General features: G+C 37.8%; 1 protein-coding gene across 1 annotated transcript in view; it reads left to right on the forward strand.

Annotated features, from left to right (window-relative positions):
• NFAT5 (nuclear factor of activated T cells 5) overlaps window positions 1-14533 on the forward strand; it is a 131206-nt gene that overhangs the window by 57447 nt on the left and 59226 nt on the right. The window contains exon 2 of the mRNA XM_037742253.1: window positions 2953-3078. Within this exon, the coding sequence (XP_037598181.1) occupies window positions 2953-3078 (126 nt within the window). The remainder of the gene's footprint in view (window positions 1-2952; window positions 3079-14533) is intronic.

The raw sequence follows: 14533 nt of genomic DNA on the forward strand, positions 1-14533 counted from the left end.
AAGAAAAGTAGATACTGGGGCATAATATGAAGTAGCTGTCACTTAATTAGTACTGTCATTTTCATAGATTTAAAGTACATATGGGCCAGGTACAGTAGCTTACATCCGTAATCTAGGCCCTTTGGGAGGCTGAGACAGGAGGATTGCTTGAGTCCAGGAGTTTCAGAGCAGCCTGGGCAACAAAAGAGAGACTCTGTCTCTACAAAAAGTAAATAAATACATAAATAAATGCCAGGTGTAGTGGTGTACGTTTGTGGTCCCAGCCTCTCAGGAGGCTGAGGCGGGAGGATCTCTTGAGCTCAGGAGTTGGAAGCTGCAGTGAGCTTTGATTGTGCCTCAGTACTCCAACTTGGATAATAGAGTGAGATTCTAACTCAAAGTACATATGCTCTTATTCAGGATTGCTTTCATTGGCTAGTGGAGACTGTAAAAGCATTTAATTTAGATTGAATTTAGGACTGAATGACAGTATCAATAATTTCTTTCTTTTTTTTTTTTTTGAGACTCTCATTCTGTCACCCAGGCTGGAGTACAGTGGCACAATCTCAGCTCACTGCAACCTCCGCCTCCCAGGTTCAAGTGATTCTCCTGCCTCAGCCTCCTGAGTAGCTGGGATTACAGGTGCCCACCACCATGCCTGGCTCACTTTTTATATTTTTAGTAGAGACGGGGTTTCTCTCCATGTTGGCCAGGCTGGTCTCGAACTCCTGACCTCAAGTGATCCACCCGCCTCGGCCTCCCAAAGTGCTGGGATTATGGGCATGAACCACCTCGCCTGGTCTAGGTAACAGCATTTTTCAAGAAACTTTTAAGTTTATTCTTTACTGTGAATGAAGATCATTTAAGAGTACAATTTCTAATTTTAGCTTTCTTTCATGATCTTCTTTCTTACCTCTAGTCACATTAAAGTTAGGATATACTCTTTAGTGATTAACTAGGAGGATAAAAGTATTTATGAATCCAGTAAGCAGTTAACTAGAAGTATTGTCTCTTACCGTAGATAAAATGTCTTATGGTGCTACCTTTGTATTTTAAAGTACTCATGCAGATAATTAATAATCTCAAATTTTGGAATGTTGTGTTTCTTGGAATATTAGGCAAGTCCCTTAAAACTCAGTGTCTCAGTTCTTTTGAAAATAAGTATATGCCTCTAATTGGTCTTTTGAAGTTCCTTCTAACATTGATTCTGCTACCTTTAGAGGATGTTTTGGGAATTATTTATGTTAAAAAACTATACAATAAGGGATTTTTTTTTCTTTTCTTTTCTTTTTTTTTGTGACAGAGTCTTGCTCTGTTGCCAAGCTGGAGTGCAGTGGCACAATCTCGGCTCACTGCAACCTTCACCTTCCAGGTTCAAGCGATTCTCCTGCCTCAGTCTCCTGAGTAGCTGGGAATACAGGCATGTGCCACCACGCCCAGCTAATTTTTGTATTTTTAGTAGAGACGGGATTTCACCATGTTGGCCAGCATGGTCTTGGTCTCTTCGTGATCCACCTATCTCACCTTCCAGAGTGCTGGGATTACAGGTGTGAGCCACCATGCCTGGCCACAATAAGGGATTTTTTTTTTTAAGTAATAGAGATAATTTTATGTGCAATTGAAGTATTATAAAATACTTCTGAAAGATACAGGATTCTTTAATCTGGAATACAAAAGTAATTGTAACCTAATATAGATATTGTTACATTATGCAGTTTGATTTAAGAGTTTCCTTTACCTTTGCCTTTCCAGGGTTGGAGATGCCTCAGAGAGTAAGAAGTATTTGCATGAGCCATAACATTCCTTTTTTTTTTCCTTTTTTTTTTTTTTTAGTCGAAGTCTTGCTCTGTCGCCAGGCTGGAGTGCAGTGGTGTGAATTCGGCTCACTGCAACCTCCACCTCCTGGGTTCTAGTGATTCTTCTGCCTCAGTCTCCTGAGTAGCTGGGACTATAGGCACGTGCCACCATGCCCAGCTAATTTTTGTATTTTTAGTAGAGATGGGGTTTCACCATATTGGCCAGGATGGTCTTGATCTCTTGACCTCTTGATCTGCCTGCCTCAGCCTCCCGAAGTGCTGGGATTACAGGCGTGAACCACCACCAGGCCCTTTTTTTTATTTTTTAAGCTTCAATCCACAGTGTTTTTCTTTGATTAGATTGTTTTATTTTCATAATTGGGAAAAATGAATTATGATAGTGTTGAATTAAAATATTTGCTCAAGGGTGTTGGGTGAAAGAACAGGACTATACTAATTGACTGGAGAAGCCCATTTAAAGCTGATACACAGTAGTATATGCTATCTCATATATAAAGGATGATAAATTTTAGTTGTGCTACTACAGAGGAAGATATTGGACCATCTTGGGTTATTTAGCATTTCTCCCATTCTATCTACTTTTATCCAATTTTCAATTGTAATAACTTTTTTCTAGAGACTATCTTGACATAAGGAATAAAGCCAAGAAGAAAACAGGGACAGAACTAATGGGAAATTCATCCTTCAGTTCAATAAGATTATATAATAAAAGAAAAAATATATCACTTTTTTTTTTTTTTGAAACACGGTCTTACTTTGTCACCCAGACTAGAGTCATGGCTCACTGTAGCCTTGACCTCAAGCAATTTTCCCACCTGAGCCTCCTAAATAGTTGGGGCTACAGTTGTGTACCATCATGCCTGGCTAATTTTTTGAAAAAAAATTTGTAGAGATGGTGTCACTATGTTGCCCAGACTGGTCTTGAATTCCCGGCCTCAAGCAATCCTCTCACCTTAGCTTCCCAAAGTGGTGATTACAAGTGTGAGCCACTGTGCCCAGCTGCTAATAACTCTTCACATTAGTTATGTGGGATTGTTTGTGAATAATACAGTTCTCCTCATGAGAGAAAAGATATACTCATTTTGTGCCTATAGTACATTGTTGACTGAATCTCTCTTAAAAATTGTTTTCTCTTCTCATTCCCATCCCCCTACAGAATCTGTCTATGATCTTCTCCCAAAGGAGTTACAATTACCTCCATCTAGAGAAACATCTGTAGCATCAATGAGTCAGACAAGCGGTGGTGAGGCAGGCTCGCCTCCTCCAGCTGTTGTTGCTGCTGGTATGCATTTCATTTTATTTTACTAAAGAAATCTAGGGACAACATGAAATCTGGCCAACATGAACAGTACTGGCAAAATTCATATTAAAAAGTGTGATTTGAGGGTTTTAAAAAGAGGCATTAAAATACGTACTTTTAACCTTAAACTTTTTCAATATGATTTTCTTGATGTAATTCTTATTTTTAAAAATTTTACATTGTCACATCTGTAAGTGCCATTTTCTGAAATGGACCTTGTTTTTAAATATGGGAACCAGCTTAAAGTTGTTATGTTGACTGCACTTTAAAAAGGTTAAATAGCAAGCTGTGAATAGAAAATTATATTTGAGTTCCTATTTAATAATTAATTTTAAAGACTTGCTCCAAGGGAAAATATCGTATATGATCTGAAAAATGACTGAAGCACTTAAGTGTCTTTTATATTCATAGCGTGTTACTGAAACCTTTTTCTTATATTTAAAAATATATGTGGCTTCATATTTATTGAAAGTAAGGAGTACTTCTATATAATATTTATATAAAGACATTTCTTATGTTGATGAAAAAGTATAGAAAGTAATATTAGAAATTTATTAGCCTTATTTTTACTCAGCTCTCAAATCATACACTTAATAATGATACAGTTGACTCAAATTTTTATTTTACATAAGAATAAAAGATTGACAGACTAACAGAAAAAAGTCTTATCAGTGACAAATTAGTATCAGTGCTTTCTGTAATATTAGTTTGCCCAACTAATATTGGGCTTATAGACTGCTAAGTATGTTTGCTTTAAAAAAAGGAAATATATATATATATATAAATATAGATATAGACATATATTTATATCTATATGATATAAAGTTTTATCTGTCCTAATTAGAAGTTTCTTGCCTAATATGACACCTCTCATCTTTTAAAATGGTATTTAAAGTTTATCAGAGCATGGTTTTTAGTAAAGTAGTTTCAAAATGAGAACAGCGAGGTGTAAGGTGGTTTAAATGAGGATATTGGTACTATAGTATAACTTCAGATATATTTCTCATATGCATTAACCTATGTACCATTAATCTTGTGTACCAGTCTTTCTCAAGCTGTATATATAGTGCATTATTGAAGCCTTCCTGGTTGAAGGCAGGAAAACTTTAAATATGGCAAAGAAACTGATCAGCCCTGCTCACTGTTCATGTGTTGCCAGACGTTTTCTAACAGTTTCTGTGGATTTAATTGTGAATTAGTGAACTTTATAGTAATCAAATTGGTAAGATGACCTAATTTGCTTTATATCCACTGGGTTCTAAAATGGCTATGATGATTTTTTCTGGAATTTTAAGTTTTAAATCTGCTTTTAAAATTGTATTCGATAAAATATGACAAAGATAAAATATTTTTGTGAGAGACTTCACCTTAAATCCACAAGTAGAAATTGACTAATTGATTTCTTTTGTATCTTTTGAGATTGTTTTTTAAAGATATGTTGAACCTATATAGAACTAAAAGTCTGTTCCTTCTGCGCTTTTTAACATCTGTTGACAGTAGATCCAGTTCCTTTTAAAAGCTGAAAAAATGTTAGGTTTAGAAAAAAAATTCTTCCTTTTAAATAATACCAAATTCAATTTTAGAAATTCATATATATATATGTAGTTATTGAATTTGGGTCACTAATGAAACGTTAACCTTCCCCCACCCCAGTATATTTGAGAAAATCTCTCAAGATAAATTACATTAAAAACTTTGAATGGAAAAATCATGAAAATAAGAAACTTAATCAAAGGAAATATTTTGAAGTCATACATTCTTAATTATCTTGAAATTATTGACCTTATAAAGATCACAGAAAGAATAAGAATATAGAAAAAGAATAAGAATTATAGTTTTGTTATAGTCACACACGAAGTGTCTGTGATCATTAAGTCATTTATAATCTTTTTTAAAAAATTTAGCAACCAACTTAGATTATTCTAGGATTCTAACATCTTAGAAAGAGTACTTTATACTTTATTATAGATAAGAGAGTTTAAATCATAGAATAATTATTGTAGGGAATCGGTATATATCATTAGAATTATATTTTTATTTGACATTAATATTATTGGTGATAAAACTGTCAAAGAGATATATTTGGAATATATTACCAAGTTACTCAATGTTTTCCTAGTCAAAAGGCTAGTAGATGTCTAGGGAAAGGCACATTAATTTAGACTTGTATGGTTTTTTTAAAAAAAAATCTTTAGCATTTTTGAAAGAATATGGGTTGAGTACGGTGGCTCACGCCTGTAATCCCAGCCCTTTGGGAGGTCAGGTGGGCAGATCACTTGGGGTCAGGAGTTTGAGACCAGCCTGACCAACATGGCGAAACCTCGTCTCTAATAAAAATAGAAAAAATTTGCCAGATGTGGTGGCAGCTGCCTGTAATCCCAGCTACTCCAGAGGCTGAGGCAGGAGAATTGCTTGAACCTGGGAGGTGGAGGCTGCAGTGAGCCGAGATAGCAACATTGCACTCCAGCCTGGGCAACAAGGGCAAAAAAGTTCATTTCAAAAAAAAAAAAAAGAAATGAAAAAAATATGAAATGTGTAAGAACGTTGACTCTTGATATAGTTAATTCTTCAGAGTTTTGAAGGAGCCAGATTGGCTGCTGTCAGGTATGAGGGCCTGGTGGGAACAGACTTCTAGTTCTGCCATAAAGGTTTGTGTTTGACAAGTTTTAAATTAATTTAAATTTTAAAATTTAAAGACTGGGCATATGAGTATTCGTGGACATTTTTTGTTGTTGAATTATTTAAAATGTGTTTCTCAGATTCACCAATCTAGATTTTTTTCCTCTTCATGTTACTGAGGGAATAAGTAAACCTGATGCTGCTAATCCACAATCCAGAATATTGGGTAAAAGAGTGTCTTTCAAACCTTTATCTGCTTCTACACTCTTCACACTTTTATGCGCTCCCATCAATAATATATTTTTATCCTCTAATCCCAGGGTCAAGGTGTGGGGGAAAGGGACTTGTTTAGACAGTTTCTCCCCACTTCATGGGGCCAAGTGTCAGAATCTGGGAGGTGTAGTTCAGAGTCACCAATCTGAGATTTGTTGTCCTTCCCATTTTTTTTTAAGAGGTATGTTCTAGCTCTGTTGCTCATGCTAGAGTGCAAGGTGCAGTCATAGTTCACTGCAACCTTCAACTACCGGGCTCAAGTATCCTCCTGCCTCAGCTGGGAAATAAGTATACACCACCACACTTGGCTAATTTTTTTAGAGACAGGGTCTATCACCCAGGCTAGATACAGTGCTGTGACCTTGACTGGCTGTAGCCTTAACCCCCTGGGCTCAAGTAACCCTCCCACCTCAGTCTCCTGAGGAGCTGGGATCACAGGCATATACCACCACATGGACCTGGTTTGTTTTATTTTATTTTTTGAGACAGTCTCACTCTGTTGCCCAGTCTGGAGTACAGTGGTGTGATCTCAGTTCACTGCAACCTCCACCCCCCAGGTTCAAGCGATTCTCCTGCCACAGCCTCTGACATTATAGGTGCACGCCACCACGCCCAGCAAATTTTTGTGTTTTTAGTAGGGACAGGGTTTCACCATGTTGGCCAGGCTGATCTCAAACTCCTAACCTCAGGTGATGAACTTGGCTAATTTTTGTGTTTTTTGTAGAGTTAGGGTCTCACTATGTTGCTTGTCTAGGCTGGTCTCAAACAGACTCCTGGGCTCAAGTCATCCTCCTTCCTTGGCCTCCCAAAGTGCTGGTATTACAGGTGTGAACCACTATGCTTGGCCCTGGATTGTTTTTTAATTTTTTGTAGAGATGTCTTGCTGTGTTGCCCAGGCTGGTCTCGAACCCCTGGCCTCAAGCAGTTCTACCTTGGGCCTCCCAAAGCACTGGAGTTACAGGTGTGAGCCACCATGCTGGGCCCTCCTCCTCATTTTTAAGAATTCTGTTTTTGTCCCAGTGGAAAGATAGTTAAGGCTTAGATGTTCACTATATCAATGAATAAAAGCTTTAGAAATATAACCTTTTTGAACCATTTTATAAGTTCTTAATAGTTAAAAGAGAGGCCATGTTCCTAAAACATAAACGTTATCCAAATGAATTGATGACACTTTTTGGCAAAATAAGGAGTTGATTAAAAAATAAGTACAAATCATGAAAATATTCTTTGTTTTTTGAGTACTCTTATAGTATAGGTTGTACAGAATTAAAACGTAGGTATTATTTAGGAGAACTAAATGAGTTATATCAGAATTTGGGGCATTTGAAAAGATATATTCAGGTTTGGGTTTTGTTTTTTTTTTAATAATAGCTTTATTGAGACATAATTTGCATGCTGTATAACCAAATATTTTAAATCTTTGTGTTTATAGTTTTAATCCTTAAATTTACCTAATTTATTTAAAATAGTCTTTCATGGAAGTAAGCAGTAAACGTTAGTCTTCATTTTAAGAAATCAAGTTATTTTCTTCTTCTCTGCTAGACTCAATTTGATTGGCTTCATTTGGGAATGTGACATTGTGTTTATTAGTTTATTTCAAAATATATTTTGCTAAGTGGACTGTTTCAAGTTTCTTTAAAATTTTTAATTCAAATTCTTGAGCTAAACAATGAATTAAACTATATTAAACTATAGGTTTTACAGTCAGAGAATCTTAATGTGTTAATAATTCTTTTTTGCAGTGTTTCATAATACTGATATTTTGCTTTTAGTAATTATATATTAGTACTCTTTCTAGAAGTAACAGTACATTAATACTTCATAGCAGTTTTTAACATATATAGATAATACATGTTAAAAACTGCTATGAAACTGCTTTTAACATGTATAGATAATAGCAGTTTACGAAACTGTTTTTAACATGTGTAGATAATACGTGTTAAAAACTGCTATAAAAACAGTCCTAAAGCACATATAGTTGAAATCTTGGTTAAATATTTCCACTTGTTGGACCACTGTAGGTTTTTAAGTTCATAACTTAATGTGAAGTGATCCATTTAATAAACTTTTCTTTTGGAAGAGCTTTACTATATAGTGCTTTGAATTCTATGCCATGTCACTTAGTAAATCTCAAGTATGTAACAAGTATTTTCTACAAAATTTCATTGAGTGCTATTTATGCTATAGGAGAAGGCACTGGATATCTAAATTAATGTCCTATAATCAAGCAAGAGTTATGTTTTAATTCACTTCCTATCTCTTAATCACCTGAATTAAAATCATAGAAATTTCTAAACCATCCATAACAATAAACTGTACAAAAAAAAATGAGGTGAAGAAAATATGTTACACCTTCCTGTAGGAGACAGCTTTTAAAAAATGAAAATATGTTATCATTTTTAAGTTTTTACCGTGTGGCAGGAATTGTATTAGACAATTTGCATGTCATCATATCACAATCCTAGCCATAAAGTACCTCTCTTCTTTCCTCTACTTAGTTCTTACTCCTTTGCGTTGTGCTTGATGGAATTTGGCATTGTTTTCTATCACTTCAGTTAGGGAAACACAAGATCCTTGACTAGGCAGTGTATAGAATATTGAGTTGAAAAGCCATACCACTTCTCTACAAGTGTCAGGATCTTCAGAAAGCATATCCCATGTACACATATGTGGGCCATGGGATATCTTTCTGACTCTGTTATTCTGCCTTGTTGACACTTTCTCAGTGGGAACCTGTATTAGTCTGTTTTCATGCTGCTCAAAAAGACATACCTGACAAAGGGAAACAAAAAAGGTTTACTTAAACTTACCATTCACATGGCTAGGGAGGCCTCAGAATCATGGTAGGAGGCAAAAGTCACCTCTTACATGGCAGCAGTGGCAGCAAGAGAAAATGAAGAGGAAGCAAAAGCAGAAACCCCTGATAAACCCATCAGATCTCATGAGACTTATTAACTATCACAGGAATAACATGGAAAAGGCCAGCCCCCACGGTTCGGTTACCTCCCCCTGGGTCCCTCCCAGAACACATGGGAATTCTAGGAGATATAATTCAAGTTGAGATTTGGGTGGGGACACAGCCAAACCACATCACTCTACCCCTGGCCCCTCCAAATACTATGTCCTCACATTTCAAACCTAATCATGCCTTCCCAACAGTTCCCCAAAGTCTTAATTCATTTCAGCATTAACACAAAGTCCACAGTCCAAAGCCTCATCTGAGACAAGGCAGGCTCCTTCTGCCTATGAACCTGTAAAATCAAAAGCAGGCTGGCCAGACACGGTGGCTCACGCCTGTAATCCCAACACTTTGGGAGGCCAAGACAGGCAGATCACGAGGTCAGGAGTTCAAGACCAGCTTGTCCAACATGGTGAAACCTCGTCTCTACTAAAAATACAAAAATTAGCTGGGCGTGGTGGTACATGCCTGTAACCCCGGCTACTCAGGAGTCTGAGGCAGGAGAATTACCTGAACCTGAGAGGTGGAAGTTGCAGTGAGCCTCTTCTACCTCTCAGGTTCAGGCATTTGCAGATCATGCCACTGCACTCTAGCCTGGCGACAGAGTGAGATTTTGTCTAAAAAAAAAAAAAAAAAAAAATCAAAGCAAGCTGGTTACTTCCTAGATACAATGGGAGTACAGGTACTGGGTAAATATAGCTGTACCAAACGGGAGAAATTGGCCAAAATAAAGGGTTTGCAGGGCCCATGCAGTTCCGAAATCCAGTGGGACAGCCAAATTTTAAAGCTCCAAAATTATCTCCTTTGACTCCAGGTCTCACATCCAGGTCATGCTGATGGAAGAGGTGGATTCCCAGGGTCTTGGGCAGCTCTGCCTCAGTGGCTTTGCCGGGTACAGCCTCCCTTCCAGCTGCTTTCATGGGCTGGTGTTGAGTGTCGGTGGCTTTTCTAGGTGCACAGTACAAGCTGTCAGTGGATCTATCATTCTGGGGTCTGGAGGACAGTGGTCCTCTCCTCACAGATCTCCTAGGCAGTACCCCAGTAGGGACTCTGTGTGGGGGCTCCAACCCCATATTTCCCTCTGCACTGCCCTAGCAGAGGTTCTCCATGAGGGCCCCACCCCTGCAGCAAACTTTTGCCTAGGCATCCAGGGGTTTCCATACATCCTCTGAAATCTAGGTGGAGGTCCCTGAATCTCAATTCTTGACTTCTGTTTACCACAGGCTCAACACCACATGGAAGCTGCCAAGGTTTAGGGCTTCCACCCTCTGAAGCCACACCCCGAGCTGTATGTTAGCCCCTTTCAGCCACGGCTGGAGTGGCTGGGATACAGGGCACCAAGTCCCTAGCCTGCACACAGCACAGGGACCCTGGGCCCAGCCCACAAAACCATTTTTCCCTCCTGGGCCTCCAGGCCTGTGATAGGAGGGGGGGCTGCCACAAAGGTCTCTGATATCACCTGGAGACATTTTCCTCATGGTCTTGGGGATTAACATGAGCTCCTTGCTACTTATACAGATTTCTCCAGGCAGTTTGATTTTCTCCCCAGAAAATGGGTTTCTTTTTTCTATTGCATAGTCAGGCTACAAATTTTCCAAACTTGTATGCTCTGCTTCCCTTATAAAACTGAATGCCTTTAACAGAACCCAAGTCCCCTAACAAATGCTTTGCTGCTTAGAAATGTCTTCTGCCAGATACCCTAAATCATCTTTCTCAAGTTGAAATTTCCACAGATCTCTAGGGCAGTGCTAAAATGCCACCAGTCTCGGCTAAAACATAAGAAGAGTTGCCTTTATCCAGTTTCCAACAAATTCCTTATCTCCATCTGAAACCACCTCAGCATGGACCTTATTGTCCATATCACTATCAGCATTTTGGGCAAAGCCACTCAGCAAGTCTCTAGGAATTTCCACACTTTCCCACATTTTGCTGTCTTTCTGAGCCCTCCAAACTGTTCCAAATTCTGCCTGTTACCTAGTTCAAAAGTCAATTCTACATTTTCAGGTATCTTTTCAGCAGCATCTGACTTCTGGTACCAATTTATTAGTCCATTTTCATGCTGTTGATAAAGACATACCCCATACTGGGAAGAAAAAAGGTTTAATTGGACTTACAGTTCCACATGGCTGGGGAGGCCTCAGAGTCATGGCAGGAGGCGAAAGCCACTTTTTACATGGTGATGTCAAGAGAAGATGAGGAAGAAGCAAAAGGAAACCCCTGATAAACCCATCAGATCTCATGAGACTTATTAACTATCACAAGAATAGCAAGGGAAAGACCAGCCCCCATGACTCAGTTACCTCCCCCTGGGCCCCTCCTGCAAGACATGGGAATTCTGGGAAATAAAATTCAAGTTGAGATTTGGGTAGGGACACAGCTGAACCATGTCAGAACCTTTGTATATAAAAGGAACATTGTTAGAGGATGATAGGAAGGATAGGCAGTTTGTGAAGGACTGATAATTCTGTAAAGTCTGCTGATTCAGAGTTCTTCATAGAATTTTTAAAATGAAATTATTTAAATTGCATTGGTTAATGATCAAAACTTCTGGTAGAGGCCGGGTGTGGTGGCTCATACCTGTAATCCCAGCACTTTGGGAGGCCGAGGCAGGAAGATCACCTGAGGTCAGGAGTTCGAGACTAGTCTGGCCAACATGGTGAAACCCCATCTGTACTAAAATTACAAAAATTAGCTGGGTGTAGTGGCAGGCGCCTGTAATCCCAGCTACTTGGGAGGCTGAGGCAGGAGAATCGCTTGAATTTAGGAGATAGAGATTGCAGTGAGCCGAGATCAAGCCATTGTACTCCAGCCTGAGCGACAGGGCTAGACTCTCAGACAAAAAAAAAAAAAACCTGTGGTAGAGCAATTTATTACTTCTGTTTGTATCTAATGTACACTCTACTCCAGACCCAAGTCTAAAACTGATTGATTAAATCAGAAGTTTTTTTTGTTTTTTATTTATTTTAATTTTTTTTTTTTTTTTAATGAGATGGAGTCTCACTCTGAACTCCTGACCTCATGGTCCACCCACCTCAGCCTCCCAAAGTGATGGGATCACAGGTGTGAGTCACTATACTCGGCCAAATCAGAAGTTTTTAATGACGCTGTAAACTTTTTTTTATTATTGTTTTGGTCATATCTTAAAAAAAGAAATGTAGGGCTGGGTGCAGTGGCTCACGCCTGTAATTGCACTTCGGGAGGCTGAGGCAGGTGGATCACCTGAGGTCAGGAGTTCAAGACCAGTCTAGCCAACATGATGAAACTTATCTCTACTAAAAATTACAAAAAATTAGCTAGGTGTGGTGGTGGGCACCTGTAACCCCACAACTCAGGAGGCTGAAGCAGGAGAATCATTTGAACCCAGGAGGCAGAGGTTGCATTGAGCTGAGATTGTCTCATTGCACTACAGCCTGGGCAACAGAGAGAGACTCCATCTCAAAAAAAAAAGGGGGGGGGGAAATTGGACTAGAATTGGCAGGGATGCCTTTATTTTTTAATCTAAACTATTATAAAATGTATAGCATATTGAAGTGTCCTTCAGACAACATCCCTTGGAACTGTTTTTCTCTCTTAATTTTTAAGTTTAGTGTTTTTATCTTAAAGTGACATTATCTTTCAGTACTACAGTATTTGTCTCTCTCTCTCTCTCTCTTTTTAGCCTCTACTTTCTGGGGTCTTTGGCAGTGTAATAAATGTAACTGTCAGCTAGTATAATTATTTCCTTTTGTGTTTAAATTATTTGGGATAGAAGATTATGTCTGAGTTTTAGTCTCTTCATTCATTATTGACAAGTGGTGCTATCCAGTAGTACTTAAATCATTAGATGATGGAAAACATCTTTTTCTTCTATTAGGAAAGAATTTTTAAAAGGACTTAAAATGAAATTATTTAATGTATGTATCTAGTACATGTTTTATACACTGTGCTTAGATATTTTGGGTTGAATTTTTGTTTGAATAGAACAAAAAATACATTTAAAACATTGTGCTAAGTTTCAGGCTAAGCATTTTATTTTTTAGGAAGCACTCTTTAGTAAATATATGAGTATATTAATGGTACTCTGATAAGGTAGAAATGATTATTTAAAGAGAATTCACATTAAAAACTGGAGAGTAATTGTTTTATAATATTGGAACCCTGAATGGCAATTTAATGGACTAGAGAAGAAAAAGATGGTCTGCAGTAAATCAGTAACGACCCTTCAGCTTCAGCAGTAGTAGTGCTCATTATTTTAAAAAATAGAGCCTCTAGGATCAAACATATACAAAGTAGCATCTATCATTAAAAGAATAAATTGGTATATTTTTTAAGTCAGTGTGGTCTGAAAAATGAAAAGGTTATTTTGCTGCTAAAATAAAGGGCTTTTGTTGTTGTTGTTGTTGTTGTTGTTTTTACCGTGTAAGTGCATTGCTCAGAACATATCTTCTTCCACTCTTTAAAAGTGTTTCGGTAAGGGAACAGCCTGAAAAACAGCTGAAAGAGAGAATTCTGGCTTATGGATTAGATTGCATCTATAAACAGAGCAAATTGGTGAATACGAGTTAACAAAAATTTTTTATAAGAAATTTCCCTACATGCATTCAGAGGTTAATAATTTAATTTTTTGAAGTTTATTTTAAAACATTGCTTATTTTAGCATGTAAACTTTTGTTGGGTGGGAAAACTACAAATGGGAGATTGAAACTGTTTTATTCATGTAAATTAAATGATCAACCCTACAATTTTTTTTTTTTAATAATCTGGATTGCTTATTTTATATGCTGGGATGCTAGTTGTTTTTTATATTAATACACTTAACTTGCATTCTAGCTTCGCCATTCAGAGACAGGCATCGTGTGGTGGGTTGTGTGACAGTGTCTGTCAATAGTGAAGACAAATAGTGCCAGAGACACTTAACCCATCCAATCTCACCCAGGGTATAGGTCGGTCTCGTTTTTCAGACTTCTTCCTAAGTCTTTCCTTCTTTCTTTCTTCCTTTCTTCCTTTCTTACTTTTTTTTGTTTGTTTCTAAATAGTGGATTGATACTGATTGAAACTAAACCTTTTTGTAAAGTTTTAAACTTTAATATTATAAGAAGAAGAAAAGTAGAAAATGAAGGTTGGCATGTAAGGTGTTGACAAAGCAGGTTTGCAGCCACTTTGTATGTTTTAGATATTTCAATCTCTTGGCAACATGAGTGTGTTGGCCTTACAATTTTTTTCTCTGAATAGCTTTCTTCTTTAATCTGAAAATATGTCCTTGTGTCTGGTAGCTTTTATCAGATAAGAATTTTACAGTTGGTCATTGTTACCAGTAAGAAAAATACAATGCTTAAGAAGAAATAACTAAGGTTGAACACTATGTGTTTTAGATCAGAAATTGTTTCTGGCCATGCAATGTGGCTCACACCTGTAATCCCAGCACTGTGGGAGGCTGTGAGGCGGGCGGTTCAACTGAGGTCAGGAGTTTGAGACCAGCTTGACCAACATAGTGAAACCCCGTCTCTACTAAAAATAAAAAATTAGCCAGGTGTGGTGGTGCATGCCTATAATCCCCAGCTACTTGGGAGGCTGAGGCAGGAGAATTGCTTGAACCCGGGAGATGGA

Source organism: Cebus imitator, unplaced genomic scaffold, assembly GCF_001604975.1.
Source record: "Cebus imitator isolate Cc_AM_T3 unplaced genomic scaffold, Cebus_imitator-1.0 Scaffold118, whole genome shotgun sequence".
Lineage (NCBI taxonomy): Eukaryota > Metazoa > Chordata > Mammalia > Primates > Cebidae > Cebus > Cebus imitator.